At 42.6% G+C, this 26763-nt stretch overlaps 1 protein-coding gene across 4 annotated transcripts in view; it reads left to right on the top strand.

Moving 5' to 3' along the window:
* The window catches only part of RGS12 (regulator of G protein signaling 12), a 284771-nt gene that overhangs the window by 195548 nt on the left and 62460 nt on the right, over positions 1-26763 (top strand). For all 4 annotated transcript variants that reach the window (XM_077477871.1, XM_077477870.1, XM_077477869.1 and 1 more), the window contains exons 5-6: positions 20280-20449; positions 23719-23811. In XM_077477871.1, coding sequence (XP_077333997.1) covers positions 20280-20449; positions 23719-23811 — 263 coding nt within the window. The remainder of the gene's footprint in view (positions 1-20279; positions 20450-23718; positions 23812-26763) is intronic.

The raw sequence follows: 26763 nt of genomic DNA, 5'->3' as shown, positions 1-26763 counted from the left end.
TAAATAATTTGTATGGAATTTAAGTATAACAAGAAAAGCAGTAAAATGGCTACCGCCAGCCATAACACACCCCACTACCAACAATAGATTCCCCAGCAACAGATGACCCCACCAAAACATACGATCCACTTCAGCAATAATAGCCCCCCCCCCCCAAAAAAATATCTCTTAGCAGCCAACATCAATAGACCATTCAGCAAGCCTTCACAAAACCCCAGCAACAATAAACACCTTGCTCAGCAATATGTATCTTCCCCAACAGCAACAACAGTCCCTCCCAACTATAGACCCCTTCCAGCAACTAGCATCAATACATCCTCCAGCATATCCCGGCAATCCTTTGCCATTACATACATCCAGTGCTTGAGGTGCCGGAAATGTGTTCCCCCATGTTTCAGCTGGAAACAAAGCCCTGGGTAGATCCCACAGATTGTTGCCACTGCCAACAGGCAGGAGGTAGGCACTGGCAGGATCAAGTTAAGGTTCAGTTAAGTTTACCAATTCATTGTAAATAAAATGTAATACCGTAAAGGTCATAGAGCAGCCATTCTCAACCAGGGTTCCGTGGAACACTGGGGTTCCTCCAGAGGTTTCTAGGGGGTTCCTTGAGCTATGGCTAATAAATCACATTTTTGATGGTGCCTACAGAGTTCAAGGTTGAGCATCACTTATCAAAGCCAGCAAACAGCATGACACCAAATATATTTTTAGCTGTCTTTAAGGGTGGCATTCTGAGCACCATTTTAAGGGGAACATGCTTCCTATTGACCACCAGTATAAGGGGCATTGTTCTATTGACCCCTGCTGAATTGGTTTTAGTAAGGGTTCCTCGAGTCCGGAAAATTACTTTTGGGGTTCCTCTAGGGTTAAAAGGTTGAGAAAGCCTGTCATAGAGAAATGGACACATTTATTGTAGAGTGTGTTGTGTTTTTTTATTTATTTTTTTAGATAGGTTAGTGAACTTTTAATGTCTTGAAGTCACCCAGAGATGGACAGAAGAAGATCATTGAAGGTCTTTGAGTGCTTTCTAGTTGCAGCCAGTCAGTTCCTCCCTTCCATATTGTACACGGCCCTAACCACATGAAAGGAAGGAGCCCGTTGGTTGCTAGAGATCTATACAGACTATTCTTCATACTGGCAGTTTTTGCCTAATATACTGGGAACATGTGAGTGAAAATGGCTTCTTTGGATGGATCTGAGGCCCCCGGATTGCCCTGCCCTTTCCATTTTTCTTTTTAAAACATTATTCTGTCCTTTTTGTGGATTACCATTGCTCTTTTTATGCTAAGTGATATAACCCTGCTCAGCCTCCATCACTAATATTATAAGTATAAGTGGTCACCAGGGTCTCCTGTGCCTATTGGTGTGTTTCACTGCGACATGAATAATTAAGGCCCCTGTTTCTGCAGCAGGCTAAAGGTCCTCTTTATTCAATAATTTAGCAGGCTTCCCATGCGGCTTTGTTGAGCGTACTATCAGTTTTCTCTTCTTCATGCCACAGGGACAGAGAGAATCAATTTGTCTGACCGCAGAGGCTTGCTGGCATTCCCGGGAAATTACATTAATTTGTCTTAACATTTCAGTAATTGTCAGGAGCAATGCGCCGTTGGATTAGGAGAAGCCATGGAAAGCTGAGGCGGGCATGGATTCTGATGGCTGGTTCTCTGTGAGGGACTTAAAGTATTTGGTGAGGTGGCACACAGGCTCCTACCAGCTCTACCCAGGTAAAAGGCTGCCCTGTTCTGTTATCGCGTGCCGCAACACAATGGGAGAAGCTTTCCTGTAGACTTGTTTGCTTTGAGGATTGTATTCAGTGGCTTCTTAGCGTAACACCTTTTTCTTTTTCTGTTGGTGTTGTACTCACACCTTTTTAACTCTTTTTCTACCCCTATTAAACAACATACATTTTTTTTTTCCACCATGGTTGTATTAGGAAACAGCAAATTATAGTAGGAATTTTTTTTTTTGGCATTTTTCATGGTAGTGCCACAATGATAGACTGTGTCTTGGCAGAGAACGTGGTGCGCTTGTCATATTTTTGGTTATATGTCGGGTTAAAGTGTAAGTGCAACCAAAGCCTTTTTTTTTTATATAGTTTTGGATGGATTGGAGAAGGGTTAAAACCCATGTCTGTTTTATTATTTGTTAGTGTATCATTATGGAAAATAATTTTCACTGCTGTCCTAGAAGCACAACAGCAAGTTAGAAGAAGTCCCCCAAAAGTTTAGGAATCCCCCTCTTAGCCATACCAAGAGCCAATGTCCACATTTAAATGTAAAAATGTTCTATGTAGTGTTTTTTTTTTTTATTTATTTTTTTTTTATTTCCTCTGGGACAACTCTAAGATTTGGAGATTTGGATTTAATGACAGTAGTCATCCTGGCAAACGGGGGGGGGGGGGGGGAGAGAGACAGAGCAATAATGCTGCCCTTTTGTCCAAAACGAAAAAGGCTCTCTAGGCAAAATTTTAAAGTGATACAATAGTGTGTGTGTGTGTGTGTGTGTGTTTTTTTAGGGGGAAAAATGTTATACTTACATGCTCTGTGTAATGTTGGCACAGAGCAGCCCAGATCCTCCTCTTCTCAGGTCCCCTGCTGGCACTCCTGGCTTCTCCCTCCCGCTGGGTACCCCCACAGCAAGCAGCTTGCTTTGAGGACACCCAAGCAAGAGCACTGCCGACCTGTGGCTATGTGTGTCCACTTACACATGAAGCCACGGCTTGGCCCTGCCCCCTCCGTCTCTTGATTGGCTCACTGGCTGTGATTGACAGCCATGGGAGCCAATGGCTCCCGCTGCTGCATAAGCCAATCAGAAGTGCGGGTCCATGGAGAGGCAAGGCTCTTGTGGACATCGCTGTATCGAGATGGGGCTCAGTTAAGTATGGGGGGGGGGGGGCTGAGCAGAACGTTTTTCACCCTGATGCATCAAGGTAAAAAGCTTGTGCCTTTACAACCACTTTTAAGGGTTCATGCACACAGCATCTCAAAGAAGCTGCTCTTTGCTTTTGAGCTTTTTTGCACTTTCCTTTTTTTTTCTGCCTGGAAACTCCCCATCCATGTTAGCCAATGTTTCCATGCACACTATGGTTTTTCAGTTTTACAGGCATATGCTTTTATGCTGCGTACACACGACCGGACTTTCCGGCAGGAAAGCTCCGACGGTCTTCCCGGCGGAATTACGACGGACTTTCGACTGAACAGACTTTTCCCACACGTGAACAGACCAAAGTCCGTTCGTTTGGAACGTGATGACGTGCGACGGGACTAGAAAAGGAAGTTCAATAGCCAGTAGCCAATGGCTACAGAAGAAAAAAGTCAGATGAAGCCAACACACGATTGTAATATCTGAAGGAATCTGAAGGACCCTTTCTGCCAAAAAAACAAGCAAAAAAGCGCTAAAAATGCACAATATTAAAAGGAAAAATGAGCTGAGGGGGAGGGTGTGTGAAACAAAGCTTATGCTCAAATAAGCTCAATAAAAACATGCAAAAGAGCACAAAAAAACGTGCGTTTTCAAGCTTGTAGGCAGAGAAATAAAAGCTCAAATGCCTGGAAAGGCAGCTCATAATTTTATTTTTTATTTTTTTCCCGTCAGCACTCCAGGCCTCTCCTCTTCATTGGGTGCCCCCACGCAAAGCCACTTTCCCTGGAGGCACCTGTGCGGGCTCACTCACGGGTCCCGCTGCTGTGTCCATTGAACTAGGCCCAGCTCCCGTATCACTGGGTTTGATTAACAGCAGCGAGAGGGAGGGGGGTCTGCACCACAGAGGGTTTTTCACTTTAATGCATAGAATGCATTAAAGTGAAAAACCTTGAGGCTTGACAACCACAAGTGGTCATGTTGTGTTTTTTAGATTTAGATTCTAAATGGGAAAACAGATGTGTATTTTTATTTTGTTTTTTTTAACTTTTAAACTGTCTAGCATTGTTTTTTCTGGCTTGTCATAGATCCATCCAAGCAAGGTGGATAGAGGAATCTACCCTGCTGTGCTATTGTAGTGTGACGGCGGGGACTACTTCACTATCAAATTACATAGATCAGTGCTGCAGACAATTTTCCTACATTTCCATTCTAACCAATGTCTTCTGTTAGAGGGAAATGGCTATAGATTGAAATTTGGCTTGTCCCTGCTGAACTTGATGAATTATTCACATGCGCTACCGATGACCTAATCAGCGCAGTATACAATAAATATCTCCTATATGTTCCATTTTTGGGTGGAACTCCGCTTTAACACAACTGCCGAGATAAGATGTTGGCCACACAGGTAGTGCATTGTTCAGTGATTCTTCATAGGCTTCCATTATGGGAAGGAATAGTACAAAAACCTTTGTAAATTTATACATGGGAACTGAATTTTCTTCCATTTTTTTTTTTTTTTTTTTTTTTCTTCTAACCATGGACTTAAGGGGTAACTTGAATGAAAACTATACAAAAGTGTTTTATTTTTTCTACACATAGTGATTATGGCAGTAACAACCTCTCTGTCCTAGGGTGTCAAGAATGACTGCCTTTTTTTTTTTTTTTTTTTCTCCATGACATTGGACGTGGGGCTCTGTAGTCCATAGAGATAGCTGGGAGAATGCAGGTTATCTCACTATTTTATTTTATTTTTTTCACTTTTTTTAAATGGAGCAAACAGAAGAACTTTAGTTTTATAGTTAACAATCCAAAATGGAGAAAATAAGAGAAGTTCATTTTTGGGGTTTACATACATTTTTAGTCCTCCATGTACCAAAAACCTCAAATATCATTTTTTAGCAAACTGACCTTTTTAGTAACATTCATTTTCCCAGTAATGCATCACTGCTATATAAACGTGAGAAACAGAACCATGTTATGTTTAGTTACAAGGATGATTATTTTCAAGGGAAAAAGCAGATATGAAAATAGTACTGATCTGACCTAATCCCTTGGCTATAAATCAGTCCGACTATATGCTTGAAAATATAGTTGTACGTTTTCTGAGTGGTTCTGCTTGTGATATGTAGATGGTAGTTTGGGGCCACCTGCCTTTGGTGGCTGCTTTTAGGATTCATTAAATGTGGTTACTGAGGGCCAAGTGTTTTGAGGTTTTCTTGAACACAATGCAGTGTCTTAATAGATCTATTATGTCCCATTCGGATGCTTTGCATTGTGCTAGGTAAATAGACTAAGCCCAGCATGATGCAGGTGAGACTGCCTACATTTACCGTAATGGCTAGTGCACCTGGGCCGAATGTCAGACATTGGTTAGTTCAATAAAACCCTTAAACCCTTTCGGCATTCGGCCAGTGTGTGCAACCAGTCCAACAGATGCCAGATTTTGTCAAAGAAGCATGCTCGTAAACTGCAGCTGACCAGTTCCCAATCTCATCGTGGTGTTCCCGGGGGGGGGGGGGGGGTGCGTGTTTCATCCCCCTGTCAGATCGTACTAACGTTGGATCGTTGATGCACAGCAAAATAAAAAAGCGCACCAAAATGGTGAAAAAAATATCAGACCCTCCGGTCTGGTATATATATTTTAAGGGGAACCCTATGCAAAAAAAAAATCCATACCATCTCCCTTATACAAGCATGAGAGAGAGAGCGAGAGATATGCCCCCCCCCCCCAAAGAAAAAAAAAAAACATACCAGGCCCATAACATGGCAAGAGGTGCTTTAGGGCAGGGGGGAACCTGCTGACAACTGATGAGTCAATGGTTAAGGATGCGGCAGCCGGCTTCCTGCCCCACTCCTTAACAACCAGCTATTGTTAAAGAGGCCGCAGCCACCGGCTCTGAAAATTGGCATCTAAACTGTATATGAATATCACAGTTGAGCATCTGCTTTGTAAATTCACAGTGAAAATGGGGTTGGGAATTCGCAACAGACATGTGTGGACCTAGTCTTGGGCCTCTTTCACACGGGCGCTGTTTGGTCCAGTCAGCCGGAGACCCGTGAACAGATCCCCTGCTGAATCGGCACAGAATGGGACAGATGTCACTCTTGTGACCTTTAAAACATAAACCCACCTAATAGGTTTACAGGCCCCTCACCCTTCCAGAGTCTATAGTGAATTTACATCAGAGACCAAACAAGAATACCTAGACAGCAACAGACATTTACCATGTACTGCTATATCGATAATATCAAATACCAGCCACATGAAGAAAAAGAAAAGCTGATCATACTGTACAGTAGAGCTGCACAATTCTGGCCAAAATGAGAATCACAATTTTTTGGCTTAGAATAAAGATCACTTTTCTCTCTTGATTCTCGCGATGTAAAATCTTTCACATTATATAAAATATATAATGTTTGGGGGTTCTAATGATTTTAACTTGAAACCAACAAATGTCAGAAAAAGGTTTTAGTGTTTATGTGGTTAAACTTTTTTCCCACTTACACTCTGTCTATTCCATTGACAAATTGTTACAATGTTTATACTTAAGTTCAACTGATAAAGAATGTTTTGATTCTTGGCAGAATGCCAAGAATCATTCTGCTCTTCCTTTCTTTTGAAGGCTGTGGCTTCAGAAGAGCCAAAGAATTGTTTGCATAGAGAGAATTGTGAAACACTTTAGTCAAGATAACGATTCTTGATGATTAATTGTGCAGCTCTACTGTACAGGCCACATTGCCCATGTTAATGAGCCCCAAGACCTCATTCACACAGAGGGCTTTAATACCTCAATGCAGTTTTGTAGTTTTAGGTTTCGCAGGTATTTTGTCTTTTGTGTTGTGTCCACTAATAATAATTTTAGTGTATTTATAGCGAGCAGATCATTTTTAATCTTTTTGGGGGGGTCTAACATCCTCTGTGCACGTTTGGTGAAGAAAAGCGGACTACCGTGGAGTATGATCCATGCCAGTGTAGCTCCCATATTTCTCTTTACTTTTTTCCTTTAGGAGAAAACTTGAAGCCTACTAACTCTGGCATTGCTGCTCTCCTTCTTCTAAAAATGCTAATGCCCTGGCAGTGATGGTAGTCCACCATCTTTAATACCTTGGGTCTCTAGCATAGAACAGGAATGTAGATTTGGAGGTGAGACTTTCCCTGTGTTTTTCATTACAGTAAACTTGTTCCTTTGAAACCAGGGACTCAATGTGACAGCCATGCTTTTAGCATTTCTAGAAGGAAGTTTGCAAATGGCAGCCACCTTGAGTTCTTTTATGGTAGGAGTTCATTGATGTAGGTCAGTAGGGTGCGTCGCAAGAGAAAGTAATGGTAATTGCCACCTAATATTAAGCATGTCGAGCAAGTTTTTCTTGGCATTCAAAAATAATAATTTACAAGTCAAATCCTCTTACTTGGGTTGTATGCAAATACAGCTCTTAATATATCCAGGCCTGTGTTGCTCATATAATTGCTACTATAGCTACTCTGAGTACAGAGGGAACACCTTCTCCTGGGCTTATGACTTTGCCATTTGCGCCCACGTACACATGCTTTTGTTCCCCCCCATACAAGTCAATGGAAATGCAAAAGCAGGTTGATGGAGCTCAGGAGGTCAACTGCAAGTCAGATGCCCCTGTCAGTGACCTGTCAATGATCCCGAAAGCATCTGAAACTGATCACGCAAGCAAGCTACATTTGCCAGTCCAGACAACCCTTCGGTATGTTCTGACATTAGATACTGAACATCTCTCGTCCACTTACTGAAGAAGAAAACTTATAAGGGTTATTGGAAACTTTGGGTCTGTGGCTTAGATGGCAGAGGCGGCTTTTCCCTTTTCTAAATGTCGGCCACAATTTTTTTCCCTCTTCAGCGGATTGTCGTTTTATACAAGGTTGTCTAAACATTATCACACTATTCTAAACCAGATTAAGACCAATGAAATAAGAAAATGTCCTTTTTAAAAGTGCGACCTGCCCTGTTTAATGGTTTTGCACAGAGCAGCCCTTATCCTCCTTTTTTTTGCGGGTCCCCCAGCTGGTGCTCCTGGCTCCTCACCACCTGCTGAATGCCCCCCATAGCATGCGTGCTCACTCCTGAACCCAGCCTTGTGTCTCCATTGACCAAACATAACAGGTCTCTGCCTCTCCCCTGCTCCCTCCTCACTGGCTGTGATTGACCGGAGCGGGTCCTGCTGCTGTGTCTGAGCCAATGAGGAGGGAGAGCTGAGAGAGCTGCTGCTCTTGTGCACATTGCTGGATTGAGATCAGGTTTAGTGAAGTATTAAGGGGGCTTCAGTGGCAGATTTATAAGAGAGATAAAAGGGGCAACTGCCCTGGGGTCACCCTGACAGAAGGGGCTCCCTCTCTACAAAAATGATATAAAACAATGAAAATATAAAATAAAAATAAAAAAATACAAATTCTTGTATCTTGGGGAAGTAATTTTCCAGCTATCATCTGTAAAAGTCTCTGGACTGTTTATATTGTATCATTTAAAAAAAAAAAAACATATTTTGGCTGCTCACGTGAACCACACATGGAGCACTATGACCGTGTGTGTGCATGTGTGACCTCAGAATGGCGTGTCATGCATTTTAAAAATGTTTGACTGTCATTGAGAATGTAAACCAGCTCTGTAATATAAGGCCCCCCCCCCCCCCCACAAACCTGAAGTGCCCTGGGTCCCCAAAGGTCTACATTTTGCCCCTAGGGGTCTAAAGGGGAGCTGCACACAACATTTTGTACCTTCTTGCATAGAAGGTAAAAAAAAAACCTTCAGCCTGTAACCACTTCCCGCACTGGGCACGCCGATGTAAGTCGGCAGAATGGCACGGGCAGGCATATTGGCGTACAGGTACGTCCATTTCTATGTGCCACCCTGCCATCGCGTGCGTGCAGGCATGCTTGCGTGCCGGTCAGGACCCCCGTGAGTCCTGTCGCTGGTCCCACGGACTCTATCACTGCGGGGATACCCGCGATCGGGAGGCTGAACGGGGAGATGCCGTTGTAAACAGCATCTCCCCGTTTTGCCTAGCAACAAGTGACACTGATCTCTGGTCCATGTGATTGGAACAGAGATCAGTGATCACGAACACAAAGCACAGCCCCCACAGTAACACAACCCTAGGAACACTTAACCCCTACACTGCCACCCCCTGGTTAACCCCTTCACTGCCAGTGTCATTTACACAGGAATCACTGCATTTTGTATAGCACTGATTGCTGTATAAATGACAATGGTCCCAAAAATGTCAGATGTGTCCGCCATAATGTCGGAATCGCAATAAAAATCGCTGATCGCCGCCATTACTAGTAAAAAAAAAAAAAAAAATTATTAAAACTATCCCCTTTTTTCTAAACGCTATAACTTTTGCGCAAACCAATCAATCACTTATTGCGATTTGATTTTTTTTTACCAAAAATATGTAGAATATGTAGCGGTCTAAACTGAGGGAAAAAAATTTATTTTTATTTTTATATAGATTTTTGGGGGATATTTATTATAACAAAAAGTAAAAAATTTAGTTTTATATCTTTTTATTTTTTTTTTTTTTTTTTTTTTTTTTTAATTTTTTTTTTTTTCTTTCAAAATTGTCGCACTATTTTTATAGCGTAAAAATTTAACACTGCATATAAATGCCACCAAAAAGCTCTATTTGTGGGGGGAAAAAAAAAGGACATCAATTTTGTTTGGGAGCCACGTCGCACGACCGCAATTGTCAGTTAAAGCGACGCAGTGCCGAATCGCAGAAAGTGCTCTGGTCTTAAGCCAGCAAAATGGTCCGTTCTGAAAGTGGTTAAAACCACTTTAAAGACGTGATCCCAGAAGAGGGGGTTCCCTTGGGCAACAAAGTTTGTGTTCCTGGCGGCCGCACGGATGGAAATACGACTTCCTGAGGTTTGTTGTGCGTATCCTTTTGTCACACTGTCAAGATATGTGAATTTACAGCAGTACAGAATGTCGAATGTTGTCTTTGTTGGATCATCCTGCTTGATGACGACGGCCTTTAGGGATTTAGTCCATTTTCTGGCTCTTTGGCTGTCTGACTTTTTGCCCATAGGGTTTCTGCTCTTTCAGCTGACTGCGGTCCTGTCACTTATGATATTGTGGTCTACATAACACCAACTGCTTCAGAAATCATGTGCTGAGCTGCTTGGTTTCTATCCTGTTCTTTTCTTCCATGTTCCACGGAAATGGAGCTATGCTGACACTCTGCTTTTGTTTTTACTTTTGAAAGTTTAACCACTTGCTTACTGGGCACTTAAACCCCCCTCAGTCCCAGACCAATTTTCAGCTTTCAGCACTGATGCACTTTGAATGGCAATTGCGCGGGCATACAACACTGTACCCAAATGAAGTTTTTTTTATAATTTTTTTCCCACAAATAGAGCTTTCTTTTGGTGGTATTTAATTACAGCTCGGAGTTTTATTTTTTGCTAAACAAAAAAAAGATGCAAAAAAAAAAAATCATGTTTAATAGTTATAAAATTTTGCAAACGGGTCATTTTTCTCCTCCATTGAAGTGCGCTGATGGGGCTGCGCTGATGGGCACAGATAAGGCTGCACTGATGGGCAAAGATGGGCACAGATAAGGCTGCACTGATGGGCAAAGATGGGCACAGATAAGGCTGCACTGATGGGCAAAGATGGGCACAGATAAGGCTGCACTGATGGGCAAAGATGGGCACAGATAAGGCTGCACTGATGGGCACAGATAAGGCTGCACTGATGGGCACAGATGGGCACAGATAAGGCTGCAAAGATGGGCACAGATGGGCACAGATAAGGCTGCAAAGATGGGCACAGATAAGGCTGCACTGATGGGCCAAAGATGGGCACAGATAAGGCTGCACTGATGGGCCAAAGATGGGCACAGATAAGGCTGCACTGATGGGCCAAAGATGGGCACAGATAAGGCTGCACTGATGGGCAAAGATGGGCACAGATAAGGCAGCACTGATGGGCAAAGATGGGCACAGATAAGATGGCACTGATGGGTGGCACTACTGGGCACTGATGGGCGGCACTGCTGGGCACTGGTAGATGACACTGATGGGCACGGATATGTGGCACTGGGGTGCAGCACCTTTGTTGAGGAAGACTGTGGGCACTGCTGGGTGGCACTGCTGGGTGGCACTGACGGGGGGCACTTTTTATTAATGTGGCACTGGCAGGGGGCAGGTGGGCACTAGCGGGGCTGGCCGTGATCGGGACTGATGTCCCGATCACGGCCGCCGATCGTCTTTTTTTTTTTTCTCCTCGCGCTGTCAGCGCGAGGAGGAATAATAGCCGATTACCGGCTCCGTTATATCACATGATCAGCTGTCATTGGCTGACAGCTGATCACGTGATAAGGGGTCGGGATCGACCCCTTGCACGGATCGGTGATCAGGCGAGTCTCTCACAGACTCGCCGATCACAGAGTGTGCCCCTCAGGGGGCGCGCAGGCCGCTCGTGCACGGGACTACGTCTATTGACGTCGTCCCGGAAAAGGAGATCCGCGCTGTAGCCGTCATTCGGTTAAAGTTGGTCTATGGTAGCCTTTCTGAATCTTATTAACGTGGATGAACCCTTGAAATAACTTTCCTACTGATGATTACGATTATCTACAGCTCCACAGTACATTAGTGAGCTGATCTGTGGGAAGAATGCTCCTTATATTTGTGGTCATAGGGAATAATCCCCCCCTTACGGAGAGCTAAACATTCATTGGTGTCAGTGGTAACTTATCTGAGATGCAGAAATTGCCCATTGCTCGAGGAAACCCTGACCATCTCTGGAAGAACCCTAGGGTTCCATGGCGCGCTGGTCGAGAAAGGCCAATCTAGATACCATTTATTGGTTAAGTAGATTGTATTACAATAATCTGCTTACTAAAGCCTGGTACACATGAAGGACGGACGAATGATCGTCTGTTTTTTTTTTTTTTTTTTTTTTTTTCTTTGCATGCTAGTCTCCATATTAAAAATGAAGAGGTTACTAAAGTTACGAAAGTTCTTGTACAACAGGATACAGAATTACATTGGAAGTCATGTAATGCATTTCATTATATTTGTATAGTATTTTCGGATGAATCTGGGATCGTACAAGAGAGGTTTTCGGGTTTATCTCTTCGTATATATTTGGATGGGGCTTGTACAGGGCTTTTAGCCAACAAATAGGAACACCCTAGACCCAAACTTTTTGTTAATGTCTAGCACAGCACAACCCTCTGCTACTTTTTAAGGAGTTATTTTTTTTATTTTTATTTTATTTTATTATGACGTGGGGGATCTTTTTAGATGGTAGTTTTGGAGATCATCTTAAAGTAGAACTCATTTTAGAGTACGGGAGGGCTGTAACACTTGTCCTTCTTTTTTCTTTTTTTCTTTGCCATCTGCATCCCATTGGGGAGATTTCCCTTTACTTCCTGGCCCATAGTCAAAACAGGAAGTGAGGGAATCTATTGTTGTCACCAGAAGTGTCCCCATTGGAGGATTTGTGTTCTGGGGACAACCCAAAATTTTGGGCTTTCTTTATCTTCCACTCTTGGTGAAAACAATAAACATGACAAAGGGTGAAGCTCCCTAATGGGCAGACCGAAATAAAAAACGGATAGGATCAAGTATTTTGCCTTGAGCTGTACTTTAAAGGTAACCTCCCAGACGCCAAGGAAGTGTTTGGATGAAGCCATTTATTATCAATCAACTGTGTTTACTCTTTTTAAATCATAATGGCAACAGAGACTACCCAAATGACCCTGATCAAAAAAGTTTGCACACCCTGGTGATTTTGGCCTGATAACATGCACACAAGCCATTCAAACCCCTCTGTCAACTTGTGTGCATGTTATCAGGCCAAAATCACCAGGGTGTGCAAACTTTTTTTTGATCCGGGTCATTTGGGTAGTTTCTGTTTCCATTATGATTTAAAAAGATTAAACACGATTGATAATAAATGGTTTCAGCCAAACACTAACCATGAGTGAAAGAAGTTTTTGTGTTAATACTCTGAAAAATGGCCAAGAAATTATAAATTCTGCCAGGGTATGCAAACTTATGGGAAAAAATAAATATATAAAATTATATTAATATAATTTTTTCTTTAACTATTTTATGATGGGTTTTTTTCTTTACCTAAAAAAAAAAAAAAAAAAAAAAAAAAAAAAAATTAAAAATAAAAATCCCCTCCTATATTTTCCTATATTAGATTTATTAATGGGACGTGGTGTGTGTGTTCTCAAAACTCTCTAGCTGGTATTTCAGGTTCTTTTTTTATTTTATTTTTTTTAGCAATAATTTCACCTATTGCACTGAGATTCATGAAATGTTCTTTATGGATGTGTATCTTCTTGCCATATATCTATTGTGCAACGTTCGGTCTATGATATGCAGTGCTTTATCGGTTTGAGTTTACATCTACTTTAAAAGAAATCTGTCATGAGAGAAGTATAGAAACTCCCATTGCTCTGTTAAATGCTAGTTTCCTGGCTGTCAAGGTGATCCTCTATAATTACTGGCCCAGAACAAATAATGCAGATAAGGATTTCTAGTGTTTCCTGGTGTCCATACATGTTTTGGGTCAGTAATTCTAATGCCAGAGACCATTGTGACAGCCAGATAACTAGCATTTTCAGAAGCTTTTTTTTTTATTTTTTTTTAAATAGTTAGCCCCATATTTACACTGATGACAAGTTTACTTTAAAGGCAAGCTGAGCGGTTTCTATGGAAGAACTTCTCTGTCCTGATAGCATCACTTATCCACTGTACAGAATTTCTTGGCAAGCGTTAAATAAACAGTAATGAAAATAACAGGCCTGCCTGGTTGTATTCGGAACTAAATGTGCGCGCCTGTGTAAGGCCCTCTTTGTTGCACGCGGCATGTTAACATAATAATAGGTCTCTGGCTTATTCTCCCCTATCTAGTCATGTTGATTGCCCATTGACTGCCGCTCCACGTAGATTGGAGGAGGGGGGATAATTATACTGACAGGCATTTAATCCGCAGCTTTTGTGGGTTGTGTGATGACTTGATTGCCTGCTGTCAGAGGGGCACATCCCTAGAGTTAGATCACTGTGCAGCCGGCATTATATCCAACGCATGCACTTTTCTATGCCAGTCCCGGCTGACTCCCAGGCACAGTCTGTAGCAGCAGGGTGCAAATAATGCTTGGGCTGGCGATAATGGGAATGGTATCCCCACAGAATCAAATCCGCTTTTCATTTAGCATAGAATGGAGAATCTGGTTACTAAGAGTGAATTGGTGTACTGCTGTGCACCCCTATATGTTCCCTCAGGAGGGTATTGCTTTTAGGTGTATGTCAGGTGAATGCCTAGAACTCTTAATAGAACAACCACATACGGTCTGGTTTGAGGTAATTGTAAGTCTTTCCCCCAACGCTAAAATGATCTCATTATCTAATCGTTTGCTAGAATAAATATGTTGCCTACATTTTAGTTGCCTCCAACTTTCCGGTATAGTGAGGTACTGGTGATGTAGACAGGGCATCACAGCTGTTCTCTAGGAAGGATATGCCACCAATGCCTTCCAGGGAGATCTCGCATTTTTTTTTTTTTTTTTGGGGGGGTTTATATATTGCCATGGCTTCAGCAACGTGTCAGGTCTTATAAGGCTCCTTTAAAACGAAACTGAGGTGGATCTAATCGGCAAGCAATCCATTCGCAGATCTCTTGCTGAATCAGAGCTGAACAGGATAAGTGTCTGCTTTCTTCCATTAGTGTCTATTTAGTTTGTGGCTGGTGGACCTGTGACAGCTCTGTGGGCAGCCAGATGTAAAGCCCTAGATGTAAACAAACGGACCACAATCAGCTGATTCAGTAGATACTAGCGGACAATCAGCCTGTTTTTTTTGTTTTTTTTCTACAGGTCCTTGTTCAACAGAAGCCAATCTCACGAACAGCTTTTGTCAAATGAAAATGGTGGAAACGCAGCAGCCGATCAGAGCTTCCAGCCAGTGGCTGCGAGCACTGACCTGTGTTTTCTGACAGGGGGTGGTACTCGTCAGAGCACAATAGTACAGCAGGGAAATCGCTGTACCAACATTGCATAGTTAGTAAAGTGAGCTCTTCAGTTTTGTTTTCATTCAGCTAGTTGGGTTGAGTAGACGTGACGTTTAGGTCCCAAAAAATTGAAAGGACCTGGGCAGACTCGGAGGTAGACGAGTGTAAACAGACAGAAGTTTAAATCCACCTGTGCATAGCGCTTGCATGGAGCTTTAAATCTGGTTCACCTTAAAAACTGACACTCGAACCTGATCGGAATGACCACGTGAAAGGGCCCTAATGCCACTTTAGTTGCCGTAGCCATGCCAAAGCATACATAATAACAAAGAGCACCAGCTATTAATAACAAAGAGCACCAGCTATTTTACAGCGGGCATGCAAAATCTAGCATGGGCCAGCAGCACAAACGCAGAAGAAGAATGCTGTCAATGACATCTGCTATTCAAAATGGTGGCACATAGAAACCAAAACAGAAAGTCATAATAAAATGTTTGTTTTGCTACAACTACAGTAATGGTGGCCATTTCATATGGTTGGAAGGGAGGAAGGTCCCCTTTTAATGCTGACTTGAAGGGATTGATTTACTAAAGACACATAGACTGTGTACTTTGCAAGAGCAGTTGCTCCAGAGCTTGGTAAATGAGCAGAAGCTCTGATGACTTCCATAATCCAATCATGCGCAAGAAAAACTGCTGGGTTTTTTTTTTTTTTCCTTGCATGTTATTGGGTTTTCTTTTCAAAGGTGGTTGTTGGGGTCTTCGGGTAGGGACCTTATTGGAATTTGGTAGCCCCCCTTTAACAAGGGGACCCCCAGATCCCAGCCCCCCCCCTTATGTGCATGGGTATCGGGTACATCGAACTCCTATCCATTCAGCAGAAAGCGGTGAAATGTAAAAAATATTTGCTCCGAGCTGTCTTCTCTCTGAGCCGTCTTCTCTCCAAGCTGCCTTAAAGGGGAACTAAACTCTGAGAGCTGTGCCTGAAAAAAGGCAGGCTCGGAGCCAAGGACAAGTTCCTAATATTGCATGTGGTCTCCCTGTAGCTATACTTTTCCTATTACTGACTGCCCATGCCTGTGTCTGTTGTTCGAGGCAGCCATCTTGGTAGAGGCAGGGTTTGATTTATTCTTGTCAGAACCTCCAACAAGAGGAACAGTGAGTAGCACCGTACTGACGGCGCCAAATTCTTTAGAAATTTTCCTAACGCTGGCAGTCGGAGGCTGCAGAGATATACAGCTACGAGCATGTATGTACGAGTGCCTGGGCACCCTCATATGTGAAGTTTGGTTATTTTTCAGGCAGAATTCAAGGCAAACTCCTAGTGCACATGGGCTCCTTAGGTGACTAGGAATGGGTAAACTTTGGTTGTTCGGACGTTTGGCGAACACCGAACAATATGCGGTATTCGGGGCAAATTTGAAAGCTGCCGGAACACTGGTAAAGTCTATGGGACACTAACATGAAAAATCAAAAGTGCTCATTTTAAAGGCTTATATGCAAGTTATTGTCAAAAAAACGTGTTTGGGGACCTGGGTCCTGCTCCAGGGGACATGTATCAATGTATCAGGCGCAGTGATTTTAATAATGCTTAAAGTGGAAAAAAATGAAATATTCCTTTTAAAATATTGTGCCTGGGGGGTGTCTATAGTATGCATGTAAAGTGGCGCAGTTTTCCCGTGTTTAGAACAGTACCACAGCAAAATTTCCTTTCTAAAGGAATAAAGTAATTTAAAACTGATCGCAGCTGTAATGAATTGTCTGGTATCGGCAATCTAGATAAAACTCATTAAAAAAAAAAAAAGCATGGGTTCCTCCACCCTTTGGGTCTGGTATGAATATGAAGGGGAACCCCGAACCAAAAATAAAAATTGCGTGAGGGTTGCCCCAAAATCCATACCAGGCCCTTCATGCCTGGTATGGAAACTAAGGGAAACCATGTGCCAAATTTAAAAAAAAAAATGTTGTAGGGGTCTCTCCCCCCCCCCCCCCCCCCAAAACCCATACCAGACCCTTATCCGGGTACGCAACCTGGCATGCCGCAGGAAAAGAGTGGGAGACGAGTGTGTTCCCCCCAACCCCCCCCCCCCCCCCCCCGAACCATACCAGGCCACATGCCCTCAATAAGGGGAGGGGGCTTTTGGAATAGCCCCCCCCCCCCGCAAGCACCTTGTCCCCATGTTGATCGGGACAAGGTCCTAGTCCCCACAACCCTTGCCCGGTGGTTGTGGGGGGTATGCGGGCTGGGCTTATTGGAATCACAGATCCCACCCTCCCCATGTGAATTGGAAAGGGGTACATGGTACCCCTACCATTTCACAGAAAAAAGTGTCAAAAATAGTAAAAAAGACAGGAGACACTTAGGGACAAGTCCTTTATTAAAGGATAAAAAAATAAAAATGTCCCGCGATGTCCATTCATCTTCTATCATGCGACCGGCAAGCCGGAAAAAAAACGCAACACCCCCACCTCCATGGGAGGCTCCCATCGTGTGACTCTTCTTGGTGACCCTGCCTTCCTCTGACGTCACCGGGTGGCCCCACTCTCAACTATATGAGCTGTCACCAAGAAGAAAAGTCACTCGGGAGGCGGAGTTGTTGTGTGTTTTTTTTTTTTTTTTTTTATTTATTTTTTCCGGCTCATCGGGCGGCGTCATAGATGAATGGACATTGCGGGACATTTTTATGTTCTCTTTTAATAAAGGACTTTTCTCTCTCTCGTACCCCCCTTTTTTTTCCTGCAGGTTGCATGCTCAGATAAGAGTCTGTATGGATTTTGGGGCGACCAAAAGCAATTTTGTTTTTAATTTTTGGTTCGTTTTTTTCATTGAGTTTTATCTATATTGCTGAGACTCGACAATTCATTACAGCCGCTATCAGTTTTAAATGGCTTTTTTTCCTTTAGAAATGTAATTTTCTTGTGGTACTGTTCTACACACGGGAAAAGGTGCCACTTTACAGACATACTATAGACATCCCCCCCCCCCCCCCAGACACAATATTTAAAGAAATATTTGATTTTTATTCTTTCACTTAAAGCATTATTAAAATTGCTGCTCCTGAAAAAAGGCAGGTCCCCAGACACTTTTCCTGTTCGGATGTTCTGGTGCGAACAGAACCAGGGGGTTTTCGGCTCGTCCTTACTCACTACTATAATTTGTAGAGTAGTAGTTATCTGTGTTACATGTCAGGTCTTTTGTACAGGTCTGACTTGGTACAGTTTACCATAGATATCTGTTTTACCATGCTGTAGTCATAGCGTTGTATTTGCTTTTTAATGTTTATATTTGATAAAAAAGCAAAGCTTTATAGACTTTTTTTTTTTTTTTTTTTTTTTTTTTTTTTTTTTTTATAGGCTGACAGCCTTGGTAACATGTCCTGGGGCATACATGTTTTCTCACGAAGCAGGGTGGAGCAGATATTTTTTGTGAGAATGCTGAATAGACATTGACTTGTATATTCTTGACCTCATTTCCAGGCCATTGTGGAGACGAATATATACAGTTGTTACCGACTTCACACTTGCCGTTTTTTGTTGCTTATGTTGGTAGCTTTATACTAATGCAAATGCTCAGTGAAAGTGCCGACCGAGAGCAGTGTTGTGCTATTACTCATGGCAAACAATCAGAAATGGTCTTTTAGTTTTAATTCTGCCTGATCCATGGAGTATTTTTCACGGATTCATGGCATCCTGGCTGTGCCATGGTGTGAAGATTGCATGTGCTGTGATGAAATCATCCATTATCTCCAGCATAGGCGCTCACTTTCATGGCAAAAAACAATGGAGCGTGTGACCACCTCCTGCATTACCATGAAGAATTTTTATTGAATCCACATAAGCAAATGGATACTCGCATGCAAACAAAAGGTTAATAAGCCAAACAGATGTGTTCCACCTGTTACGCAACAGCAGTAAGTCATAGAAACGGTTGGATTGCTGACGTGTTCCGAGGGTAATGCCCCTTTCCTCTGAGGAGGGATGTACCCTTGATGGGCATTGTAGAAAAGTTGAATGGAAGATCTCCCTTGGGTATAGCACTATGTGTTTTTGGACTTGGACTTTCATGAGTCTCTTTACTTTCTAATACCCCAATTTCACCACAAATGTCCCAGAAGTTAAGAAATTCATATGCACCATGAAGGAAGCGGGATTGGAGTTCAAAGTGAGGCTTGGCTCTTTTCTGTCCTTGCAGAAGCAGATTTTTCCCAAAACCTCAGTGAAGGGAGTAAGAAAGGATAGGAGATCCAAGGCAGGCCATAGACTGTCCGAATCACGGTCGGCTCAGCAGGAACCAGCTGAAATTCCAACCATATATGGGCAGGCTGAATGTACCCAAGTTGATCGATCAACTTTGGTACAACCAGCCTGCCGGATCTTGCTTACCGCTAGTGGCTGGTATAGTGGCTAGCATTAATCACACTGTTTGCCCGGCAGGGGCAGATTCCCCTTCCAACACTGTCTGTGTAGATCAAGTGAATTTATTTTGCTTTGTGTACGACCTGCCCAAGTGCTGAGACGCAGGCAAGATGGCTTCAGCTTCAAAAAATTTTCAGGGAGAAGAGCAGCCTAGGCACAACCTAAGGTAAGGTCTAAAGTAAAGCTCTTTGAAGCATTTATTACTTACTAATGGGTGACCTAAGGAAATGGGATTATGATAGTTTTTGGGTGGCAGATGACAGATCTACGCCTGACGAAGGAGTACGCGTGCTCTGAACACACGCTCCTTCCCACTCCTCCTCCAACCGTAAGTACGTGTATTGCTGCCCCAGAGCCGCTCTGAGAGTCTGGGAGCCACCAGCATCAGCTGGACTACCAGCTGCCTCTTCACCTGCAAGCCGACCGCCTTCCCATAATTAGTGGATGAACCTCCTTAATATTCCAGTGTGCTGACAAAGCTATGATCTTGTGAATTACTTTAAGGTCTCTGTGTTGTAGTGGCCCTACCAGCTGTTAGGTGGGTGAGATGGGCTATTTTTCTAAAGAAAACCTGTGTGTGTGTGTGTGTGTCGGCTCGCCCACCTCTTTACTAGGCCAATTTTTAGATTGGTTTCCATGAATTGTAGCTCAACATTGTTTACATCCTCTTCACCACACTATGACCACCTCTTGATTTATACAGCAGAGAACATGGAGAACTTGTGACTGCTGAAGGGACATTGTGCTGTACACTCATTTGGGTGGACAGTGGAATTGTGTAATGTTAGTCAGCGTTATATAAACTATTGAAACTATAATCGTGATTTTATTTTAGGTTATGTTAACTGACGGCTCTAGCCGTGAAGAGTGGCAGTACAAGTTTGGAAGATCGTTCTGCTAGAAAAAAAAGATTTTGTTTTTCCCTGCTTGTTTTTAATAACATCTGACCCATACTCTGCTCTTTATCATAGTGAAATATTTTCTGTCTTTTCCTCTCTGGTAGAACTGAACAGCACTGATCTGAAAGGATGTGTAAGCGAGAACAGTCTAAGCAGCAATGCCAGCCTGCCCAGTGTACAGAGCTGCCGGAAACTCGGCGAGCGCAGGGTGGCCAGCTGGGCTGTGTCATTCGAAAGGCTTCTTCAAGATCCAATTGGTGTTCGATATTTTACGGTAAGTAATACTTATCTCATGGACATGGTAACAGCAGGCGAATGCTGCAGGTGTCCAGATGAAAGGGAATTCCGGGGGAGGATATTTTGGAGTGGTTACAGGTGAAATAAGTTGCCAATAACAAAGTGTACTGGGACTGCAGTATCGCTGGTTACAGTAGAAATGACAGTTTAATTCACATCCAAACTCTCTCATCCATGTCTTTTATGGACCTTGCTTTGTGCAGTGGTCCACAGTAATGTTGGCCATCCCCAAACTGTTCCCATAAAGTTGGGGGCATCAAATTGTCCAAAATGTCTTGGTATGCTGACGCCTTAAGGGTTTCCTTCCCTGAAATTAAGGGGCTAATCCCAACCCCTGAAAAACAACCCAACACCATAATCCACCCCCCCCCCCCTCCACCAAATGATTTGGACCAGTGCACAAAGTAAGGTTTATAGATCTGGATGAGCGAGTTTGGGGTGGAGGAACTTGACTGGCATGCACAGAGTCCGGACCTCAACCCTGATAGAACACCTTTGGAATGAATTGGAGCAGAGCCAGGCCTTCTAATCCAACGTCTGTGCCTGATCTCACAAATGCGCTTCTGGAAGAATGGTCAAGCATTCCAATAGACACACTCCTAAACCTTGTGGACCGCCTTCCCAAAGCCGTTATAGCTGCAAAGGGTGAGCCAACCCAATCTTGAACCTTACGGACTGCCATTAAAGTTTGTGTGTGTATAACAAAAGTATTGGGATGCTTGTCTAATGTAGTGTCTATTCTCCCTCTAATAGACTACAGTTTCTATCACCATAATTTCTTGTATTTGTACAGTTAACTTAATCCATTCCACTCATATCTGACAGCGTTTCGTTATATCTTGTTTTGTAAAAAAAAAAAAACATTTTAGGATCTTGTCAAACTCTTATGTAAAAGAAACTTTTTAAATAATTGGTGCTTTTTCTTTGCAGGTTTCTTTTTTCATTACTTTTTCAGCAGAAGCAGTGTCTCTTTACAGACTTAACATTGTTTCCTGCCCAATTGTGACTAGTTCTCTTTAATATTAGAATTCTTTATTGACTAATGCCGGCCATACACGGTTCGAATTTCGAAAGCATTTTCTTTTGAATATCGTATCTAAGAATTTTCGGACGAATTTCGCACCATTAGTGGGCTGCAGCAACGGCAGATTTTGGTGCGGAAATAAAATTTGAGGAATCGGACATGTTGTAAATTTTTTGAAAAACAAACCATTTTCTAATCAATGATGGGAGAATTGTGCGAGAAATGTAATAAGAAAAAAAAATGTACAAGAAAAAGTTTACGGAGAGAAAAGATTCCCGGCCACAAATTCTTTCCTGTAGCGCATGAGGTGAAATTGAAGGCTTGGTCACCCAAATTTCAATAATCAATGGTGGCATCATCGGATCACAAAAAAAAAGTTGTGTTTTTGAAAAGAAAATTTGTTCGAAATTTGACCATGTATGGCCTGCATAAGGCAGCTGAAGTTTCTTTTAAGAGACTAATGGAACTTTCAGTATTTTGGCTTTGCCATCTTTTAGTTTATGGACTATGTATTTGGTTTTTACATACCTAATTTTTTAGATTTGACTTTTTTTTATTTTTTTTATATATATGTATTTTATTAGTGTCCTTGTAGTATTTATTGCTGGATGGTCTCTGGGGTTGACCTTGATGTTAGGGGTTGTTGCTCTTCTGACTGTTTACCACTTGCTTCTAGTTCCTGAACCTTATAGAACATTAAAGAGAATTATACGGCATGTGTTCTTTTATTACAAGCGGCAGTAAAAGGAATAATCTTCTAGAATGTTTACATTTGGGTCACCTGACAGATTACGATCGGGAGGCGTTTCAGTCCATTATGTGCAAGTGAAAGTTGAGTTCTCAGTATAAGATGGCAAACACTTTATATACAGTATGTCTCTTTGAGCACAATGGATTCACCTTGAGAGGTATAGGCATTGTAAACCGAGAGGAGTTATGACTATGGAGTCAGCTGTGAGGCCAGATACTTAAATACGTTTGTGGTAATAGAAGAAATTTCATCTACCCTTTTTACTTCAAGGCAGAATGAATGCCTTGGAGACATATACATTTTAATGCATATGGCTAGCCTTTGTCCTCCAGGGACATGACTTGGCCATATTAACTTTTAAGGCTCTCTCACACATAAAAAGTGATCCACCTTGCGTTTCAGAGGTGTTTGCAAGGCAGTGAGGAGGCAATATGTCCTCTTATCGCCACCTGATTTAACCCTATAATTGCTGCACTACCATGCGTGCCTTGCTGCCCCATAGAATGGCATTAGTTGCGTTTTGCTGGCGGCGCTGCCCACCAAAAGTGACATGCTTTTTAGATTTTGCCATGGCATGTATTCATCAGTGAGTGGCTGCGTGTCCGTGGTCAGGCAGGCAATTGTGGGTGGCAGGGGGTTAGGGCATGGTATTAAATCCATGACCCAACTACCTGGTTTTGCTGCCCATTGGCCACATGTGTGAACATAGCCTTAGGCAGCCCATGCATTCCTTTTTTCGTTCAATCGGCTGGTTGAATGAAAAAAAGACCCAATTCCCCCATCCCTACTTTCAAGGTGAATGGGAGAATCACTCCCACGGAGCTATTGTGTTCTGATGGCGGGGAAACTTCACCCCATCAGAATACAGTATATTCATCAACGCTGCTGGCTATAGCTGGTGATGCTGATCAGCAGTTGTTTGGTAGAGTAACTTCTGTACAATCGGCCTGCCCATACATGGATCGAAATTAGGCCTGTCCCTGCTGAACCAACCAAATTAGAGAGCCAGTACAATAATAATTTTTTGTTATAGGTAGGCTATTCTGGACCATATGGGAGTTTTGGGTGTTCCTGGTCATTTTTGGGTGTTTGTCACGTCTCCTGTTGTATTCTCCACAAAATGAAATAAATTTAACAATTTCAACCGAAAGCGTGGGAACCCCTCACAATGTCCACCGGGCTTGCAGACGGAGCAGAGATCTCTACAGATTTCGGGAACAGTCAAATGGTGTAATTCTCCATCTACCAAACAAACTAAAATAGACCAATGTCTTTATTGTATCAGCCATCCACCATTGGGTCCGCAGTTTGCAGTAATGTCTACTATGCAGGAAGACATCTGTAGATGGGCAATGGCAAAGGGTTGTAACTTTTCTGACCCGATAACGGAGTTTTGCTATGAGGCTGTATTGGGTACAATTAGTACCTTGTAAAGAGTATTTCTCATTGTTTTTCTTTTATTTGCCTGTAGGAGTTTTTGAAGAAAGAGTTCAGTGAGGAGAACATTTTGTTCTGGCAAGCCTGTGAATATTTCAGCCGCGTTCCAGCTCATGACAAAAATGAGGTAATTTATCGATATTATTGCTTGCTGTATTTGTGCCGCTGCTTTACTACAACCTGAACGTCATCACTTGATTCCTGTAAAAATCACATTTGCCTCACACTTCCGTGAAAGCTCTATTTGGTTGTTGATCACTTTAGTTTTCACACTTGTTTACTGCCTGTGGGCCCAAGAAATGTTTACACTCCAGCTATAGGACTGTTTATTCAACAATAACTAATAAAGTATATGTGTGTATGTGTGTGTATATGTGTGTGTGTGTGTGTGTGTGTGTATATATGTGTGTGTGTATGTATATATGTATGTATATATATATATATATATATTATAATTTTTTTTTTTTTTGGAGCAGTGTTAAAGTTTCAATTTTGTACCCTTTTTTTTTTTTTTTTTTTTTTTTTTTTTTATACAACTAATAAAAAACAAAAATAACCCTGCCTAAAAAAATGAAGAATTTAAAGTTGTCAGGAAAATAATACTTTAAAGCAGTAAAAAAAAACAAACGGAAACAAACATTTTATATATTGCAATTTACCTCCTAAAAAAAATGTGGTGGCTCCATTTTTTATTTTCTATTTTTTTTTTTTCCCTAGATTTTCAGCTGGTGATTCAGCCAATAACACTTCTGTCTGTGTGTTTGTTTGTTTTTTTTTTGACAATATTTACTGTCTGAATCAACAGGTGAAAATAAAAAGGGGGGAAATTAAACAAATGCTGTTACCACATCTAAGAATTGATGCATGGGGTGGAAGTGGGAGACAGAAGTAGGACCGAAAGACAGGGCATACTACATATGCCCTGTGTTCTTCAGTTAAGCCTTTTGTCTAGCATGCCTAATGTCCACAGCTGGTTAAAGCCAATCTCTAGTCTAAACTTTTATTTATATATATATATATATATATATAAACTCCCCTGTCTAGTTCTTATTGTGTCTTGCCTGTTGGGCAGGTTTTCCCACACTTTCCATAACATTGTCTCCATAACAAGAAATGATCAGGCAATGGTGTCCAAAACAGGAGGACAACAATGTGACCCCTCTCTCCACTTCCTTTGTCCCCATCAAAAACAGATCCTATTGCATCTTGTCCTTAAAGGGATTGTAAAGAGAATTTTTTTTTTAAATAACAAACATGTTATACTTGCCTCCACTGTGCAGCTCGTTTTGCACAGAGTGGCCCCGAACCTGCTCTTCCGGGGTCCCTCGGCGGCTGTCTCTTCCTCCCTCAGATGCTTCTCATGTTCATGCGAGCTCCCTCGCATGGTGAGAAGCATCTGCGGGCGCGCTCCCGTGATACAGCCGGCGGCTATAGCCGCTCGCTGTATCACACGGCCCCGCCCCTGGAGCTCCGCGTCAGTGGATGTGATTGACAGCAGCATGAGCCAATGGCTGCGCTGCTCTCCATCCATCCACTCCAGCCAATCAGCGGCCAGGCTGAATGGTGGAAAGGACGTCGGGGCACGAGCGCGGGACTTTCGAGGGGTGAGGTAAGTAAAACGGGGGGCTGGAGGGGAGGGGGGCCAGCACCGTCAGATGTTTTTTCACCTTAATGCATAGAATGCATTAAGGTGAAAAACATTTACCTTTACAACCCCTTCAAGACATCCTATTACTTGGATGGGAAGTAAAAGTAACATCTCCCACAACAGTTAAAACCTGACAGCTTTTTAACCCTTTCCAAATTGATGCAAAGAAAAACTAATATATATATAGTGATGGCACCCCAGATGTTTTGGAACTAAGTTTCCCATAATGTTTATGCACTCTGCAGTGTAGTTGAGCATCATGGGAAATGTAGTTCCAAAATATCTGGGGTGCCAAGGTTCGCCATCACTGGTCAAGGCTATAAGAATATTGTCAAGACCCTGAAACTGAGTTGCAGCACTGTGGCCAAGACCATACAGCGGTTTAACAGGACAGGTTCCACTCAGAACAGGCCTCTCCATGGTTGACCAAAGAAGTTCAGTGCACGTGCTCGGCGTCATTTCCAGAGTTTCTTTGGGAAATAGATGTATGGGTGCTGCCAGCATTGCTGCAGAGGTTAAAGGGGTGGGGGAACCATATGCCGCACACTTCATCAAATTGGTCTGCATGGCTGTCGTCCCAGAAGGAAGCCTCTTCTAAAGATGATGCACAAGAAAGCCTGCAAACAGTTTGCTGAAGACAAGCAGACTAAGGACATGGATTACTGGAACCATGTCCTGTGGTCTGATGGGACCAAGATAAACTTATTTGGTTCAGATGGTGTCAAGCGTGTGTGGCAGCAATAAGGTAAGGAGTACAAAGACAAGTGTGTCTTGCCTACAGTCTAGCATGGTGTGGGACTTTCATGGTCTGGGGCTGCGTGAGTGCTGACTGCACTGAGGAGCTACAGTTTATTGAGGGAACTATGAATGCCAAAATGTTTTGTGACATACTGAAGCAGAGCATGAGCCCTTCCCTTTAGAGACTGGGCCCCACGGCAGTATTCCAAAAAGAACACTGCCTTGCTAAAGAAGCGGAGGGTTAAGATGATGGACTGGCCAAACATGTCTCTAGACCTAAACTCTCTTGAGCATCTGTAGGGCATCCTCAAACTGAGGGAGGAGGAGCGCAAGGTCTCGAACATCCACCAGCTCCGTGATGTCGTCATGGAGGAGTGGAAGAGGACTTCAGTGGCATCTTGTGAAGCTCTGGTGATCTCCATGCCCAAAAGGGTTAAGGCCGTGCTAGAAAATAATGGTAGCCACACAAAATATTGAATTTTGGGCCCAATTTGGAAATTTTCACTTAGGGGTGTACTCACTTCTTGTTGCCAGTGGTTTAGACATTAATGGATGTGTGTTGAGTTATTTTGAGGGGACAGCAAATTTACACTTATACAAACTGTGTACTCACTACTTTACATTGTAGCAAAGTGTAATTTCCTCAGTGTTGTCACGTAAAAAGATATAATAAAATATTTACAAAAATGTGAG

The sequence above is a fragment of the Lithobates pipiens genome, unplaced genomic scaffold, assembly GCF_037356315.1.
Source record: "Lithobates pipiens isolate NorthernLeopardFrog02 unplaced genomic scaffold, aLitPip1_a1.2 Scaffold_13, whole genome shotgun sequence".
Classification (NCBI taxonomy): Eukaryota; Metazoa; Chordata; class Amphibia; order Anura; family Ranidae; genus Lithobates; species Lithobates pipiens.
Note: the sequence above shows the minus strand (reverse complement) of the source record. Positions and strands in the feature narration are given on the sequence as shown.